At 40.2% G+C, this 19,391-nt stretch overlaps 1 protein-coding gene across 1 annotated transcript in view; it reads right to left on the reverse strand.

Annotated features, from left to right (window-relative positions):
• LOC111570747 (ATP-binding cassette sub-family C member 4-like) overlaps nucleotides 1–19,391 on the reverse strand; it is a 43,302-nt gene that overhangs the window by 21,206 nt on the left and 2,705 nt on the right. Inside the window, 8 exon segments of the mRNA XM_055008714.1 lie at nucleotides 1,558–1,749; nucleotides 1,854–1,943; nucleotides 3,137–3,244; nucleotides 4,000–4,249; nucleotides 7,011–7,136; nucleotides 12,841–12,878; nucleotides 16,305–16,334; nucleotides 19,253–19,362. Of these exon segments, the coding sequence (XP_054864689.1) occupies nucleotides 1,558–1,749; nucleotides 1,854–1,943; nucleotides 3,137–3,244; nucleotides 4,000–4,249; nucleotides 7,011–7,136; nucleotides 12,841–12,878; nucleotides 16,305–16,334; nucleotides 19,253–19,362 (944 nt within the window).

A 19,391-nucleotide genomic window follows, 5' to 3' on the forward strand; every position in this document is an offset into this window, starting at 1 on the left:
ATACTTGATATTACTGACAGCAGCACCTGTTTCAAAAAGAAAAGGAGCTTTTTCTGAAACTGAATCCTCTGAACAGAGTTACATTTACAATGATTCAGCAACCAGTGTCCCGCTGAAAGCAAACTGACAATAACGGAGTTGCTCAAGAGCCACTTAGTGAGTCAGCACAATCAGTAAACTGTGTGACTGCATGTATAAACATTGACTTGGATTACTGTACACAGGTAAGACAGTACACATTAAATGAGAAGAGCGTCTGCATCACACCAGAATACAGAACGAGTCCAATCATTAAGAGAGTTTGATCTCATAACAGCAGATCAATATGTGTATTTATTATTTGGATAAATCTGCACAGTCACAGGACTAGTGACTCATTAACTGAACACAGCTTCAGTAACCTCTCCTCCTGACAGGCTGCCAGCGAAACACTGACAGCTGAGTGCAATCGTAGCTCAACGTAAGCAATAAATGACCCATAAAACATTAAAAAAAGATTTAGATTAAATTAATACAAGTCTCTTCAGAAGAAGATGGACATTTTGTGAGCTCTCAATCATTCAAAAAAGCAAAAAAGACAACCAAGACAATATTTAAAGTTGAACCATTTACCAGCGTCTTGAGAAAGGCCTCTGCTGTGGAACATCTAGTCCACAGCACTCTGGTCACGTTTCCAGAAAAGTTGCATCGGCAATCTTACTTGTTCAAAACATTTTCGTATCATTCTCTGAATTGGACTGTCACGTTAACAGATAGACCCACAAAGCAGTGCTTTGAGTTGTGTTAAGTGATTTAGAGAACATCACAGAGAGCATTTAATATGTAGCTGGTGTGCCAAAACCACAACACACCTGTCTCACCAACTTCGCTCTACGATTACAAATCCATTTCCATCAAAACTATGAAGCTCTACCTCATGAAGCTCATCCAGAGAAATGCCAAGAGTGAGCAAAGCAGGAATCAAAGCTAAGGTTGGCTATCTGGAAGAATCTAAAATATAAAACATGTTTTCACTTAATTCACACTTTTGCTTACTACATAATCCAATGTGTTCATTCGTAGTTTTGATGCCTTCAGTGAGAATCTACAATTTAACAGTCATGAAAATAAATAAAAAACATTAAATGAGAAGGTGTGTCCAAACGTTTGACTAATCAATTGTCAGACATGTATACAACACAAACACTGAGTGTTTTTAGCAAATGGTGACGTTAGTATTTCTAAATCCTAATATGATGTCACACACATAAGCTAGAGTTAACAGAGGCCGTTAGTATTCAGCTTTATGAGCCTAAATATCCATAACCGTTATTTCAGTGCAGCCAGGTACTTCAGAGAGAGTCTGAACAAAGTGTAATGGCTTTGGGCCCCAATTCTCTGGATGTACAGCCAACTGTCTTTGAGCTTTTTCAATATTTACTTAATCCTTTATCATAAAGTTTTAACTCTAAATCGATTTAATGACTCAATCTGCATCCCTCTAATCTGTAATGTGTATTTGGTGTACAGTGAATGAAATTGAAATCAATCTGAAGTAGGAAATAAATGAAATCTCACCCTCTTTAGAGCGCAGGCCCTGATGGTTCTTTCATACTTCTGGGGGTTCAGCTCTTTTCCAAACAGGATGTTGCTGCGAATGCTTCTGGGAAAAACCCAGGGCTGCTGGGCAGCATAGGTCAGCTGACCTTTCACTTTCAGCACCCCCTTCTCAGCTGGAAGCTCTCCCAGGATGGAGCTCAGTAGGGATGACTGCAGGATGGAACAGGCAGAGGAGAGGTGTGACATGACATGAGCTGTCTGATGAAGAGAGGAAATCTACACATAACTAACTGAATAATTAGCAGATCTCTGACCTTTCCAGCTCCCACTGGTCCGATTACAGCCACCGGCTGATTTGACTTCAGAGAGAAGGAGACGTTCTGCAGAGACGGAGCATCCAAACTCTGAAAAGGGAGCAAAAATATTTAAAGATTCAATTAATAATCCAGAAATTATTCACCATCAAGACTTAAAAATGAGCAAACTTTACACCAAGAGTGTCCAACATAAGGCACGTGGGCCAAAAAATGGCCCTCCAGAGGGTCCAATTCGGTCCTCAAAGTGTAAAAATTCCAGAGAAGACATTAACTGCAGATTGTAAATTAGTAAAACTATAAATCTAAAATAATTTCTAGACTATGACAAGTTGTTTTGATCATAAAGTAAAATACTAGATTGTTCATTGTTCTTTTGTCATTCTGTGTCTCATTTTTGTAATATTTTGTCGTGTTTTTATTGTGTTTTTGTCTTTTTTGTCTCACTTTTGTCGCTTGTCAAATGTTGTTTTGTGTTTCCTTTTAGTCTCGCTTAGGTTTTTTGTCTTATTTTTGTCATTTTGTGTTTTGCTTTTTCTTTTGTTTTGGGTCTGTCTCATTTTTTGTCATTGTGTGTCTCATTTTTGTCATATTTTGGTTTTTTTTGCATTTTTTTGTCTGACTTTTGTCATTTTGATCATAAAGTAAAATCCTGTATCGTTCAGTTCCAGATAGCTATGACTAAATGTTGTGTTCCTTTGTAGACACTCTGATCTGGAAGTTGTAATGTGGAAATGATAAATTGAGGCATAATACCATTGAAATTTCACTTATTTGAAAGATAAATTTCAGGTTGTTCATACTGTTTTGTAAAAAAATATAGTTCATTAGATGTGAATTTTTAAGCACTAAAACAAAGGAAACATTGTGGTTATTTATAGGTTTTTATGCTGTGATTTTACTGTTCCGTTCCACTGGAGATCAAATTGGGCTGAATGTGGAACCTGAACTAAGATGAGTTTGACACCCCTGCTTTACACAACCTTAAATTTTCTTGTTAGCCATAGGGATGGGATTGCTGTTTGTTGAATGGTCCCCCAGTCTGAAATACCTCATCAAATATAGGATGGACTGTTGTGGAATTCACTCATTCTACAGTCACCATGACATCGGCACTTTTGTCAAGTCTAATCGTTGCTTGTTAATGTTTGTGTAACTTGTTATAGTGCTAGCTGTTCTGTTAAAGTTTTACATCATGCTGTCATCCCTCTAGCGAACAATGCATGGCCAATCAGCTTGGGACTTTTCCTAATCTAGATCCCAGTTAGTGCAGGGTGTCTGACCTTGTCCCAGTAGCAGGTCAGATCCTGGACCTCCACGCCTGCGTCCTTCTTCTCATCCTTTGGCAGATTAGCGCTGCTTTTAGTGATCTGACCCAGCAGCAAGAACTCCTTACCAGTGGGGAAAAAACATTGTCATTGCCAAGGGTTATCCAAAAACCCAGCCAGTCATATAGCATTAAAAACATTACAGGTGTTATGTAACAAGCACATGTAAGTTATCCTGGTATGTATATAGAGGAAGTCTTGCTGTGGTAGTCATGTAAATCATTTGTTTTATAACTGCCTGTTCCAACCGGTCAAGGCAGACGGCCGCCCTCCCTGAGTCTTGTCTTAGTCTGTCAGAGGTTATTCTTCATAACTTTGGATTTGTTGGGCTTCTATAATTAAAATTCATATGGTGGTCTGACTATGTGCACTGAGATCACATATATTGTGACTATACATAGAATTAAATAGATTATTTTGGTTTAAAGCTGCATTTAACACCTTATGAGGGGAAGACATAAAAATAGAAATTGCTTTACAGAACTGGACCTTAATGATAAGACTGTGCAAGATCAGCAGTGCTCGAACTGATGAAGTCGTGACATCAGCAGTATAACTGGGTATAGTCACTATAAGCTTTTATGTGCTTTTATACCAGTCATTTCACTGAGAAGCAAACATCCAGACTTAAGATCACACTAAAGTAAGAACAGTCACCTAAAACCTCCAGACAAACATGGAGAGGCAACTTTAGTTCTGCGCTGATCTGCACACAATCAGCTTCACACTGACCAAAGATAAGAGTAATTTCATTCGGGAGGCTGTATCTTTTTATAAATGAATGAGGTGAATTTGTATTTTTAGTAAAGTGGTCTCACCTGAATCCTTCGGATGCCGACACGGCTCTCAAACAGCTTCTCAATGGCATTGGGGAAGAAGAGTGTGACGGTGAGTCGCACAGCTGTGCACAACGACACCGTCACAAAGACACGGCTGGCCGAGATCTTGTTTCCCAAAAGGACATAGAGGGTGAAGGTGACGAAGACGATAATCTTGCTGGCACAGAAAAAGGAGGCCATGTTGAGACCTCACAGGTAGGAGCTCTTCATGATCTTGGAGATCTCCTTCCTAAGACAACACAGAGTTCCAACATCAGCAGCAGTAGGAAACGACAGAAAGAACAAGTATGAGTCCTTCGGGCGTCCCGGGAGCTCTACTGGTTGAGCTGGCGACCCATAAACAGGAGCTATAGTCCCCGATGCAGTGGGTTTGAGTCCAGCTCATCCCCCGTCCTCCCTGCTCTCCTGTCTCTCTCCACCGTCCTATAGGATAAAGACTAAAAAGAATGAGGCGTTTGGCAGGCTGCCTGGTCAGATGTGATGGGGGACATGGAGTAGTGGACGACACATTCTGTTGACCTTCCAGACATTTAGCAGGAATTAAACTGGTTAAAATTCCCACTACTATCATCATAACCTGTCTGTCTGATTAAACTAATTACAGTGACATACACTACCAGTCAACAGTTTGAACACACCTTCTCCTTCACTGGTTTTTATATAATTATTTTCTACATTGTAGATTAATACTGAAGACATCAAAACTATAAAAGAACACATGTGGAATTATGTTGTAAACATAAAAGTGTTCATCTTCAGTATTAATCTATAATGTAGAAAATAAAGTATTGAATGAGAAGCGGCGTCCAAACTTTTGACTGGTCGTGTACAAAAAACACAAATAATTTACATAGAATCTCGCCTCCCAAAAAGCAGTTATTTTGAGTGATGCTTCTTACATATATTCTGTATGTAGGTCTGCATGTGATGCACTGTACGCAGCTTTTCATATTACCAAAAACAGACAACATAAATCTGGTAACTCTAGCTGGGGTTTTTTTGTTTGCTTTTTTAATTTATTCTACCCGAGCATTACAATTAAATTCAATAAAATCGAGAGGATAGTAGAACAAACCCAAGTGGGAAATACAGCGACAGACAAACGGTTAAGGAGACAGAGGAATCTCACAACCTTAAACTGTTTTTTTTGACTAAGATAAACTGCTCACAGCAACGAGAGCTGTAATTTCTTTTTCTCTTTCAGCCGATTTGTGAAGATATGAGCTACTGTAAATATCCAGGTTTTATTCTGTACAGTAGTCATTCCCCACTAATTAGACAAGAGGCCATGAACAAGTCAGGATCACTGGATGTGATTTAAAAACCTGGCTCCACTGTCCTTTAAATCTAGCACACGAAATGGCACTAACTCTGGACTTCTTTTTGGAAACAAACAAAAACTGTTTACATTCTGTTACTCACCAAAACACTTCCCCTTAAAGGTCTAACAAACCTGTCAGGTGCATCTTCTTCCACGTAAAACATTTAGGAAACCATTTATTAAACCTGGTATTGTTTACATCTGTGTTTACTATCCTGAAATGTTCCTCTTCTTGCCTTTGCTGGTGAAATGCACATCTTAGCATGTTAACACGCCTGTACATCACTGTCATAATGTACATCTTCCATCATGAACGCATCAACATTTTTGAAAAGCTCCTCGTCCTGTAAGTGATCTTAAACTTTAGTCACGCAGCAGCGATTTGTCTTCGCAACAAAATGAATGCTGTGAATTTGTAACCTGATGGATACCCAGTAAAACAACATAGCTCACTAAATAAAATCAATAAACAGTAACAGAAATACTTGTGAATAATGAAAAGCTAACTAGGATACACTCTAGACCAGAGGTGTCCAACATGCGGTCCGTGGGCCAAAAGCGGCCCTCCAGAGGGTCCAATCCGGCCCTCAAAATGTAAAAATTCCAGAGAAGACATTAACTGCAGATTGGAAATTAGTAAAACTATACATTTAAAATAATTTCTAGACCATGACAAGCTGTTTTGATTATAAAAGAAAATACTAGATTGTTGTTTTTTTTGGCATTTGTCTCACCTTTTTGTCATTTTGTGACTCATTTTTGTAATATTTTGTCTTTTTTTGTCTGACTTTTGTCGTTTATCTCATGTTTTTGTCATTTTGCCTCATGTTTTTGTCGTTTTGTGTCTTTTTTTGTCTTGCTTGTGTCATTTGTCCATTTTTTTGTTGCTTTGTATCTCGTTTTTTAATATTTTGTCTTGATTTTGTCATTTTTTGCATGATTTTGTCGTTTTGTTTCTTGCTTTTGTTGTTTTGTGTTTCCTTTTTGTCACGCTTGCGTTTTTTTGTCTTATCTTTGTCGTTTTCGGTTTTGCTTTATTTATTGCTTTGTGTATCGTTTTTGGCGTCTGTGAATTTTTTTGTTTTGTAATTGTTTTTTGTCTCTTTTCTGTTTCATGTCTAATTTTTGGTCCTTTTCTGTCTCATTTTTGTCATACTTTGTCTTGTGTTTGTTGTTTTTTAAAGTAAAATACTATACCATTCAGTTCCAGACAGCTGTGACTAAATGTGTTCCTTTGTCGATACTCTGATCTGGAAGATGTAATGTCTAAATGATAAACTGATACATAATATTGCTGAAACTGAATTTATTTTATTTCAGAAATTTCAGTTTGTGCATGTTTTGTAAAAAGACAATTCTTGAAATGTGATCATTTTCAGAATTGTACTTTTTAGCACCAAAACAAAGGAAATATTAGGAGTTGTGATTATTTATAGGTTATGCTGTGATTTTACTGGTCACTGGAGATCAAACTGGGCTGAATGTGGAACCTGAACTAAGATGAGTTTGACACCCCTGATCTAGACACTCTGAACACATTGAAGAACATAGGAACAAGAATATAAAAAACACATGACAACATCTCCTGAAAGAATTACGTTGAACTATTTTTAAAATACTCCTCATGTGGAGAAAATTCCTGAGTATAAGTATCCTTTCATGTTTTTACCTTCTGATGTCAGAGACCAGAGCAGCAAAGGGTTTCTCCCAGGCATACATCTTTATTATCCTGATTCCGGACACCACTTCGTTCATTGTGTGGATTCTGCTGTCGGTGAGAACAGCCGTGTGACTCCTATGAAAGAAAGCAGAAATCTGAAGTGACTACAATGTTGTTCAACAGAAATGGAATACTCACAAGGAAAGTCAAAATAAGATTCCTACACATTTCCTTTTCACAATCTTTTTTCTTTTAACAAGCCCATGATTACACACAGTAACAGAAATGAGTACATCCCTGTGCTTTTACACTTTTTTTTCCAGATGCTCTTCCTTGGAGTTGTGTTGTTTTACCACCACGGTTTACAGCATTACCGGGCCGTCTTTGTGGAAGTCAGCTCAACAAAAATTAAAGCCCCAGTCAGAGACAATGGGTATCATAAAAGTGTTTTTTAGCTTTCTTTGTTAACTCAAACTTTGTTTTAGATTCACTTGAAAGGTGGACTTCAACACGTCATGTAGAGCAACAAGATTCTAAAAATTTATGACATTATAAAGTGCTGCTACTTTGAATGATGCAGGAAAAAAATGCTGTAGAATACTGCTGAACATGTGATAATATATGTATTTTACCAATCCGTGTAGCAGCTTATTTCTCACTGACAGGAGCACATTAAACTTCATATATTCAACCATATTTTACTGAAGTGCATGTAGGTCTGACACTGACTCATAGCAGTGGAAACGGACTTGGACCTCAAATTAGGTCCAAACATAAAATCATATTTTTGTGGTTTCTCCATCACCAGCCGAATACTGTGTCGGGTTCTGTGGCAATGCATATACTGGGTATGATACTGGAAATGTACAGCTTCATTTAATGGTATTAGTAACACACAACTCAACAGGTTTACAGATTTAAATCTCAGGCTCTGAACAAAACCTGTTTTAGATCAGGTAAACTCCACAGTAGGGCTGCAGCTATCGAATATTTTAATAATCGAGTATTCTATCGATTATTCGAGTGATCAGATTCTGCAATTGGCAAGCACATTACAGCATCAAAAGTGGAAGTGAGTACGCTGTGCAACAGAAATAACCATCCTGGTGGAACACGGGTGGACATCTGTGGTGTACTGTACATATATAGTATAGTACAGGAGTATTGTACATATATAGTATAGTACAGGAGTATCGTGTATATATAGTATAGTACAGGAGTATTGTACATATATAGTATTGTACAGGAGTATCGTGTATATATAGTATAGTACAGGAGTATTGTACATATATAGTATAGTACAGGAGTATCATGTATATATAGTACAGGGGTATTCAACTAAAATCCAAAGCCATGGGAACCAGACATATGTTTAGCTGATGATGCAGAAATCACATAAATATGTTATTTATTATGATTTATTACAGAGAATATTCAATCGGTAACATTAATTTCACGTTGATTTGGCCACAAAGTACTCACACAAAGAAAGCCTAAATATGTCAAACTGCCATCGGAGTTCAGCCTCTGTTCTGCTCAACGCCGTAAACACTAGAACAGCTGCACCAATTAAAATAGACGTGCCCTGTCACATATAAAACCCCCTTATAATTTATTGATTATAGGTCCTAGTTTTTACAGGATGAAGTCTGGGTCCAGTTAGTGACCTGGGGTCTAGTATGTTGTGGAATTAAACGAAGCCTCGATTCAAAGAATTTTGCCTCGAGAGATTCTAGCAATCGAATAACTCGAGGAATCATTTCAGCCCCACTCCTCAGCATCAGTTACCATGGAGATCTTTAGGTTCTTGCATCGTAGTACAGCACTTAGGAGGCATCTTGTCAACCACTATTTTGGTGTATCTACAGTCATTCAAGGTCCCGTCTATAAAAGTCACCGATACAACACCTTTCCATTTATGTAGCACCAACACTCTCCAACTCCCTGGTCAGGTTTGTACAAAACACACTGGACTCCACCTGAACCAAGCAGTTTTATTACATGACAAACAGAATACGTGTCAGTAGCTATCAAAGTGCAGTTTTGTACCAAACAGCAAGCACAGGTATTTTTCTTGGATGCTGTCCATAGAGGTTGATGTTGAACCTTCAACTGTCCCATAAACTCTGATTTCCACTGATAACCCCTGTGCCAAGTCTGAAGAACTTGACCGTCTGTTTATAGACCTAGACTGGAAACAGGTGGGAACAGTTAGCCTAGTTTAGCATAAAGACTGGAAACAGGTGGGAAGCTTAGCTTCACGCAAAGGCTGGAAACAGGTGGGAACTGTTAGCCTAGCTTAGCTCAAAGACGAAACAGGTTAGAACTGTTAGCCTAGCTTAGCACAAAGACTGGAATCAGGTGGGAACTGTTAGCCTAGCTTAGCAGAAAAACTGATAGCAGGTTAGAACTGTTAGCCTAGCTTACAACACAGACTGGAAACAGGTGGAACTGTTAGCCTAGCTTAGCACAAAGACTGGAAACAGGTTAGAACTGTTAGCCTAGTTTTGCAAAGACTGGAAACAGGTGGAACTGTTTGCCTAGCTTACCACACAGACTGGAAACAGGTGGAACTGTTAGCCTAGCTTACCACACAGACTGGAAACAGGTTAGAACTGTTAGCCTAGTTTCGCAAAGACTGCAAACAGGTGGAACTGTTACCCGAGCTTAGCACAAAGACTGGAAACAGGTTAGAACCAATGTTCCCTCTAAGCTGCGCACTTGCGCAATCGCGCACTGCTTGCACATACTCAGCGCACAAGAAAATCTATGCAGCGCATAAAATAAAATTCAACAGAAATGTATTAATTAATATCTAATTTTAGACCTCACCTGATATAATCTAATTAATTCGACCAATAATATTGTTTCCTGTACCATTTTGCAATGTAACTCAGTGAGCGACAGGTGTCCAGCCAATGATACGATACGGTTCACTTACGCTACGCAGCCAATCATAGCATTGACAATGCTTGCATATGTGCCCTGCCCATACGCGCCGTGCAGGTTAGCTAGCTAACAACAGTGCGGCGGAGTCAAAAGACGCAAATGCTAACCCCTTATCATGGCGAAACGAACGGGCAGTGACACATCCACTCATCAAGCCAAAGTAAAAAAGAAATGCGGTTCTTTTAAGATGGAATGGCTGTCGGAGCATGTACAAATAGAAGAACAAGCGGTGAAACTGGGTGAGATTTTTTCCTTTTCGAGTGAGAAAGGTGTACTCTGCAAAACATGCAGCGAAGCCAAAGTAGCAAGTGAGTTTTCGGAGGGAAAAATGTGGACTGAATGGAAGTTGGACTACCTCAAGCGTTATATTCAGCAGAAATATCATTTGAAAGCTGTTGGAATTGTACGAAGACTCAAAATGGGACAGGGAATCGGTACATTATTGCGAGAGAGTGCAAAAGACTGAGAGAAAAAGAATGAGCTGTCACACAAAACAAACTCTGACCCCGAGCAAGTTAAAGTTCTTATTGACAATATTTTACTTGCTATCAAAATGAATGTATCAATGCTGTCATTTAAACAAATCCATGATCACATGGCAAAGTATGTGAGTATACCAGAAAGCTGGCGAAGCAAAAACTATGCCTTTGAATTTGTGAACTCAATCAATGAAATAATGCAGAATGAGACTATGTGCAGTGTTAAAAATGCACCCTGGCATACCCTGATAGTAGATGAGAGCACAGACATATCAGTACACAAAATGCTAGTCCTATATATTAAATACAGGGAGGAAAATGATGTTAACTATAAAACTGTGTTTGGTGGCATCGTCCAGCTGACAGCATGCACTGCTCAGGATATTGTGCAGGCAATAACTCAGTTTTACTCCAAACAAGGACTGGACATGCAGAGAATGGTGATGCTGACCTCCGATGGTGCCTCAGTAATGCTAGGAAAACACAACGGAGTTGCAGCTTTGTTAAAGCGCCAAATACCACACCTAACTGAACAACATTGTGTGGCCCATAGAGAGGACTTGGGCATTGATGATGCCTGGAAAAATGTACCTTTGGTGCGAGATGTGGAAACTCTTCTTAGAACTGTGTATTCCACTTTGTCTCGGTCCACTGTGAAGAGGGGCAAAATGGAGGACCTAGCAAAGATTCTTGATGAAGAAGATACACTGTCATTCAGGCCTCTGAACGAAGTGCGATGGCTGTCACGGCACCAAGCTGTCAATGCTGTTCTGAGGAACTACACTGTGCTTCAAGAATTCTGCAAAAGAGAATTCACCGATAACCGAGATCCCCAAAAAGCTGAGTGATTCAAAGTTCAAGGTTACTGTCACTGCTCTGGGAGATGTTTTGGGTGAGCTGGCACAACTCTGCCTCACTTTACAAAGACGCAACATGACTGTGATGGAAGGACACTGCTTTGCTAGAGCAAAGATTGAGAAGTTGCGTTCCCAATACTTGAGGGAGAAGGATGTACAGTGGAGTGACCGTGTCAAAGAGGCAATGGGGACCTCATCAGCTGATTGTCTAAATACTGGTGAGATTACTCTTTTCATTACTAAGCTCTGTGATCACATGGATGCTCGTTTTCCAGAGAATGAATTAAAGGAGTGATCTGCATTTGACATTGAAGCATTGAGCTCAGACATCAGTTTTGACTATGGATCAGCAGACATTGCCACACTGGCAAAGAAGTATGAGGCCATTCTCCACCACCCACAGTCTATGGAGGCCATTAACAGTCAATATGCTGAATTCAAGTACATAATGAAGCAAAAACTTAAACAGGGGTCAATCAGCACATTCTCAGATATGGTTGCTGCAGCACTTAGATGTGAGAAGCTAAAGGAGATCTCACAGCTTGTGGATATTTGTGCTACATTTCAAGCTTCCAGTGCAGATTGTGAAAGAGGATTTAGTTTAATGAATCATATCAAAACAGCATCCAGAAATCGTCTTGAAGTGGCACATTTGGACCAGCTGATGCGCATAAAGTCAAAGCAAGAAGCAGAGGAAGTCATCGACCTGGACAAAGTGTACAAGCATTGGAGAAGCGAGAAGGACAGACGTGAACAATAAGGTAAAATTTAAGTCAGATTTGTGCATATTTTAGCGACATTTATTAAGACGTCATTGTCCAAAATGTGAATGTTTCAATGTGAACAAAATTTTATGTCTGAAAGGTGTATATGTGTCATTTCTTCCAGAACATGACCGTCACCCAGGCCACAACTGGACCTCACCCAGGCCAAAGCAGGACTCTTCCTATGGTTAAAGCAGGACTCTCACATATAACATACTACACATCTCATGAACAACAAGATTTTTGTCTTTTTCATTTCAAGTGGGCCAAATCAATTATATTAAAAGTAAACTAATGAAAATTGCTGCTGTAATTTGATTCTTTTAATAAGCCATGTAACTTGCTATGATCCAAGGTTTTGAACAGGTGTGATACTGGTGTGTGGCCACAGCGTGCACATCTGATGTTGCTCACAGTGGTCCTCAGTGTGCTCAAGGAGCTTGTGTGTCTGCCCAGACACATGAAAAATTAGAGGGAACATTGGTTAGAACTGTTAGCCTAGGTTAGCAAAGACTGGAAACAGGTGGAACTGTGAGCCTAGCTTGGCACAAAGACTGGAAACAGGTGGGAACGGTTAGCTTAACTTAGCACAACGACTGGAAATAGGTTAGAACTGTTAGCCTAGGTTAGCACAAAGACTGGAAACAGGTTAGAACTGTTAGCCTAGTTTAGCAAAGACCGGTAAACAGGTGGGAACGGTAAGCTTCTCTTAGCACAAAGACTGGAAACAGGTTAGAACTGTTAGCCTAGTTTAGGAAACACTGGAAATAGGTGGGAACTATTAGCTTACCTTCGCACAAAGGCTGGCAACAGGTGGGAACTGTTAGCCTAGGTTAGCAGAAAGACACAACAGGTCAGAACTGTTAGCCTAGTTTAGCAAAGACTGGAAAAAGGTGGAACTGTTAGCCTAGCTAGGCACAAAGACTGGAAACAGGTGGGAACGGTAAGCTTCGCTTAGCACAAAGACTGGAAACAGGTTAGAACTGTTAGCCTAGTTTAGGAAAGACTGGAAATAGGTGGGAACTGTTAGCCTAACTTAGCACAAAGACTGGAAACAGGTTAGAACTGTTAGCCTAGTTTAGGAAAGACTGGAAATAGGTGGGAACTGTTAGCTTACCTTCGCACAAAGGCTGGCAACAGGTGAGAACTGTTAGCCTAGGTTAGAAGAAAGACACAACAGGTCAGAACTGTTAGCCTAGGTTAGCAGAAAGACAAAACAGGTTAGACTTGTTAGCCTAGCTTACCACACAGACTGGAAACAAGTGGAACTGTTAGCCTAGCTTAGCACAAAGACTAGAAACAGGTTAGAACTGTTAGCCTAGTTTCACAAAGACTGGAAACAGGTGGAACTGGTAGCCTAGCTTAGCACAAAGACTGGAAACAGGTTAGAACTGTTAGCCTAGTTTAACAAAGACTGGAAGCAGGTGGAACTGTTAGCCTAGCTTAGCACAAAGACTGGAAACAGGTGAGAACTGTTAGCCAAGTTTAGCAAAGACTGGAAAAAGGTGGAACTGTTAGCCTAGTTTCACAAAGACTGGAAACAGGTGGAACTGGTAGCCTAGCTTAGCACAAAGACTGGAAACAGGTTAGAACTGTTAGCCTAGTTTAGCAAAGACTGGAAACAGGTGGAACTGTTAGCCTAGCTTAGCACAAAGACTGGAAACAGGTTAGAACTGTTAGCCAAGTTTAGCAAAGACTGGAAAAAGGTGGAACTGTTAGCCTAGCTTACCACACAGACGGGAAACAGGTGGGAACGGTTAGCTTAGCTTAGCACAAAGACTGGAAACAGGTTAGAACTGTTAGCCTAGTTTAGCAAAGACTGGAAAAAGGTGGAACTGTTAGCCTAGCTTACCACACAGACTGGAAACAGGTGGAACTGCTAGCCTAGCTTAGCACAAAGACTGGAAAAAGGTTAGAACTGTTAGCCTAGTTTAGCAAAGACTGGAACAGGTGGGAATGGTTAGCTGAGCTTAGCACAAAGACTGGAAACAGGTTAGAACTGTTAGCCTAGTTTAGCAAAGACTGGAAATAGGTGGGAACTGTTAGCTTACCTTCACACAAAGGCTGGAAACAGGTGAGAACTGTTAGCCTAGGTTAGCAGAAAGACACAACAGGTCAGAACTGTTAGCCTAGTTTAGCAAAGACTGGAAAAAGGTGGAACTGTTAGCCTAGCTTAGCACAAAGACTGGAAACAGGTTAGAACTGTTAGCCTAGTTTAGGAAAGACTGGAAATAGGTGGGAACTATTAGCTTACCTTCGCACAAAGGCTGGCAACAGGTGGGAACTGTTAGCCTAGGTTAGCAGAAAGACACAACAGGTCAGAACTGTTAGCCTAGTTTAGCAAAGACTGGAAAAAGGTGGAAGTGTTAGCCTAGCTAGGCACAAAGACTGGAAACAGGTGGGAACGGTAAGCTTCGTTTAGCACAAAGACTGGAAACAGGTTAGAACTGTTAGCCTAGTTTAGGAAAGACTGGAAATAGGTGGGAACTGTTAGCTTACCTTCGCACAAAGGCTGGCAACAGGTGAGAACTGTTAGCCTAGGTTAGAAGAAAGACACAACAGGTCAGAACTGCTAGCCTAGGTTAGCAGAAAGACAAAACAGGTTAGACTTGTTAGCCTAGCTTACCACATAGACTGGAAACAAGTGGAACTGTTAGCCTAGCTTAGCACAAAGACTAGAAACAGGTTAGAACTGTTAGCCTAGTTTCACAAAGACTGGAAACAGGTGGAACTGGTAGCCTAGCTTAGCACAAAGACTGGAAACAGGTTAGAACTGTTAGCCAAGTTTAGCAAAGACTGGAAAAAGGTGGAACTGTTAGCCTAGCTTACCACACAGACGGGAAACAGGTGGGAACGGTTAGCTTAGCTTAGCACAAAGACTGGAAACAGGTTAGAACTGTTAGCCAAGTTTAGCAAAGACTGGAAAAAGGTGGAACTGTTAGCCTAGCTTACCACACAGACGGGAAACAGGTGGGAACGGTTAGCTTAGCTTAGCACAAAGACTGGAAACAGATTAGAACTGTTAGCCTAGTTTAGCAAAGACTGGAAACAGGTGGAACTGTTAGCCTAGCTTAGCACAAAGACTGGAAACAGGTTAGAACTGTTAGCCAAGTTTAGCAAAGACTGGAAAAAGGTGGAACTGTTAGCCTAGCTTACCACACAGACGGGAAACAGGTGGGAACGGTTAGCTTAGCTTAGCACAAAGACTGGAAACAGGTTAGAACTGTTAGCCTAGTTTAGCAAAGACTGGAAAAAGGTGGAACTGTTAGCCTAGCTTACCACACAGACTGGAAACAGGTGGAACTGTTAGCCTAGCTTAGCACAAAGACTGGAAAAAGGTTAGAACTGTTAGCCTAGTTTAGCAAAGACTGGAACAGGTGGGAATGGTTAGCTGAGCTTAGCACAAAGGCTGGAAACGTTAGAACTGTTAGCCTAGTTTAGGAAAGACTGGAAATAGGTGGGAACTGTTAGCTTACCTTCGCACAAAGACTGGCAAAAGGTGGGAACTGTTAGCCTAGCTTAGCACAAAGACTGGAAACAGGTTAGAACTGTTAGCCTAGTTTAGCAAAGACTGGAAACAGGTGGGAACTGTTAGCTTAGCTTCGCACAAAGGCTGGAAACAGGTTAGAACTGTTAGCCTAGTTTAGCAAAGACTGGAAATAGGTGGGAACTGTAAGCTTATCTTCGCACAAAGGCTGGCAACAGGTGGGAACTGTTAGCATAGGTTAGCAGAAAGACAAAACAGGTTAGAATTGTTAGCCTAGCTTACCACACAGACTGGAAACAAGTGGAACTGTTAGCCTAGCTTAGCAGAAAGACTGGAAACAGGTTAGAACTGTTAGCCTAGTTTCGCAAAGACTGGAAACAGGTGGAACTGTTAGCCTAGCATAGCACAAAGAGTGGAAACATGTTAGAACTGTTAGCCTAGCTTAGCAAAGACTGGAAACAGGTGGAACTGTTTGCCTAACATAGCACAAAGAGTAGAAACAGGTTAGAACTGTTAGCCTAGTTTAGCAAATACTGGAAACAGGTTAGAACTGTTAGCCTAGCTTACCAAACAGACGGGAAACAGGTGGAACTGTTAGCCTAGCTTAGCACAAAGACTGGAAACAGGTTAGAACTGTTAGCCTAGTTTAGCAAAGACTGGAAACAGGTGGGAACTGTTAGTTTAGCTTCGCACAAAGGCTGGAAACAGGTTAGAACTGTTAGCCTAGTTTAGCAAAGACTGGAAATAGGTGGGAACTGTTAGCTTACCTTCGCACAAAGGCTGGCAACAGGTGGGAACTGTTAGCCGAGGTTAGCAGAAAGACACAACAGGTTAGAACTGTTAGCCTAGGTTAGCAGAAAGACAAAACAGGTTAGAACTGTTAGCCTAGCTTAGCATAAAGACTGGAAACAGAGGAAAACAGCTATCCTAGCTTAGCATAAAGACTGGAAAGAGGTTAGAACTGTTAGCCTAGCTTAGCATAAAGACTGGAAACAGAGGACCATGTTACCCATGAGCCTCTGCTCCTGGCTGGCTCAGAGACACGTTACCCATGAGCCTCTGCTCCTGGCTGCCTCAGAACCACGTTACCCATGAGCCTCTACTATGATAATAATATGAGACAAAAAATGAACAAACTGAATAATAAAATAGCCATTAAAACATGCAAGATGACCCCTAAAGTAACTAAAGTAACAATGTGAGACCAAAAATGAACAAACTGAATCAAAAATAGCCATAAAAACATGCAAAATGACCCCTAAAGTCACTAACATAATAATATGAGACAAAAAATGAACAAACTGAATCAAAAATATCCATAAAAACATGCAAATTGACCCCTAAAGTCACTAAAGTAACAATACGAGGCACAAAATGAACAAACTGAAGCAAAAATAACCATAAAAACATGCAAAAGGATCCCTAAAGTCACTAAAGTAACAATATGAGACAAAACATGAACAAACTGAAGCAAAAATAGCCATAAAAACATTCAAAATGACCCCTAAAGTCACTAAATCTTTACTGTACACATTACTGCCCTCTGGCGGACACAGCCGGTAACGACACTATTATTATTTGAGGCAAAGCTGGCGACATTACAGAGGAGCAACACTTCCTGTTTCAACGTAAAACTATCGTAATGCTATTATGCTAAAACGTGGTTTTGTGAGACTCAGAAGAATCTGCAGTATGAAACAAAATCTATTTAAGGACCACTAGCTTGTCGACAGTCTCAAATTGTGTTTGTTGTCACTATACGTTCAAAAATGAACACGTTATAGCTAATGTACAAATGCATTCGTGACCGGAAGTGTTAGCCGAGCTAGCGGAAGTGCTAACGAGGGTTTGCTATGACACGGACTAATACCTTAATATGCGTAGTTCTAAAATAAATCCTCTGCAAGACACAGCGCTCTAGCTCCTTTTCCTGTCCCAGGTCTAATGTTTCAGCCTGATATCGTGATCAGCACCTTTTAAAGAGACGCTGCTGGTAGCGCTGGAGTTAGCTTGTCACTAACTTCTGATTAGCTGCTAGCTCGCTAACGCTGCCATCACGGAGATGCAGCTATAGATTGTCATTAGCTACATTGTGGATTCATTTCCTGTTTGGACGTGACTCGGACTACAACAAAAGTAATTGGAGCAAGTGGAGAAGCTAGCTGTCGTCAAATACGACTTGGTTTACACCAGAGATCCTTCTGAATCGACCAAAATCGCTTAGTAAAACTTTTGACATAAAATGTACAATAAAGGAAGATGCTTTTACGTTGAAGATTAACAGGAAGTGCTGCGCATCTGTAATGTCGCCAGCTATACAGTTTGTAATAATGTCGTGTCGTTACCGCCTGTGTCCACAAGAGGCCAGTAGCGCCCCCTCCTGTGACATGATCTTACATGAGAGATTAGATGACAGCAGACTCATAAAATACAGTAAAGATACAGTAAAAATACAGCAAAAATATACTAAAAAATACAGTAAACTACTGTAAAATATATAGTAAAAATACACCAAAAATATAGCAAAAAAATCTCATAAAAATAAAGTAACAATATAGTAAAGACAGTGAAAAATATAGTACAAATACAGTAAAAATATAGGAAAAATACAGTAAAAAATATAGGAAAAATACAGTAAAATATAGTAAAAATATTGCAAAAATACAGTAACAATTAAAAATACCTTCAATTATTACAATATCACTGTGATTCTTCACTGTGTATTATGCAGAATTGTAATATGATAGCAATTTATTTGTGTTGTGTTCATTATTGATGCCTTTAACCCTTCCATGCATAGAGGTCATGACAGTGTGCAGCTCTTCTAAAGCTGTTTTCTTGTATGTGCATAAGTTTTGATGGCATAGTTGGACATCAGCCACTACAGCGGATCCTATTGCATCATTTCTTCCACTGCCAGTGATTGGCTAGCCATTGCAAATTCTTTAAAAAAAAAAGAGTCAAACCAAGATGGCCGACAGGCAGCCAGAAACACCAAGTAGCTCATTTTCTTTTGTTCAAACCTTCTATAAAAAAGAGACCTTTGCAGGAAAGAAAAATATGGTGAATGAGGCTGAAATAATTTGTACCCCCCTATAACTTTAGCTGTGATTAATGAAATTAGTCCTAATTCACAGGTGTTGCTAAGCCTGTGGAAAGTGAGTTACAGCAACAACTATTGCTGGCAGTGCTGCAGCAAATGCAGTGTGTTAAAATGCTCACAGTGGTGTTGATTTTACTGTATCAGAAGTTGGACAGATTGATCTAAAGAGTGAATTACAGCGCGTTTGAATCTAGTACCCACCCAAAGAGTATTGAGCCTACGTTTAGTCAGCAGGGTGATCGCTTACACTTTATTACAACAAGGAGAAGGAAAAGACATTATTAGGCAGCGCTATCAATATTATTAATTAGGCAACACGCGATGTATAGCAAAAGCATTTATTTAGGTTGAACTGTCATGTGCTAAATTACCAAACATGGTTGACAGTCAAAGCATGATCGTAACAATCCACATTTTGTTTTATTCATAAACTACGCTGATATCTAAACACAGAATTATAGCTCCACCCTTCCGAATGCATGCGCGCTCCCGCGGCAGGGGATACACTTTCTGACGGGGGTAACTACTTTGGCACGACACCTGTCAGCGTCGGCAACACAGACCCGCGTCTGCGAGACAAACCCACGGAGACAAAACAGCAGCATCTCCTACGTTTGGGACCCCGTGTAGCCAGCACAGCTCCAGACAAACGGCGGCCCGCCAATCAGTAAATTTTGTCCACCACGAGAGAACGGGGAGCAACCGGCAGCCACGGTAACAGCCTAAAATGACAAGCTGTTACACACATGCA

The sequence above is a fragment of the Amphiprion ocellaris genome, chromosome 24 (genome assembly GCF_022539595.1).
Source record: "Amphiprion ocellaris isolate individual 3 ecotype Okinawa chromosome 24, ASM2253959v1, whole genome shotgun sequence".
Lineage (NCBI taxonomy): Eukaryota > Metazoa > Chordata > Actinopteri > Pomacentridae > Amphiprion > Amphiprion ocellaris.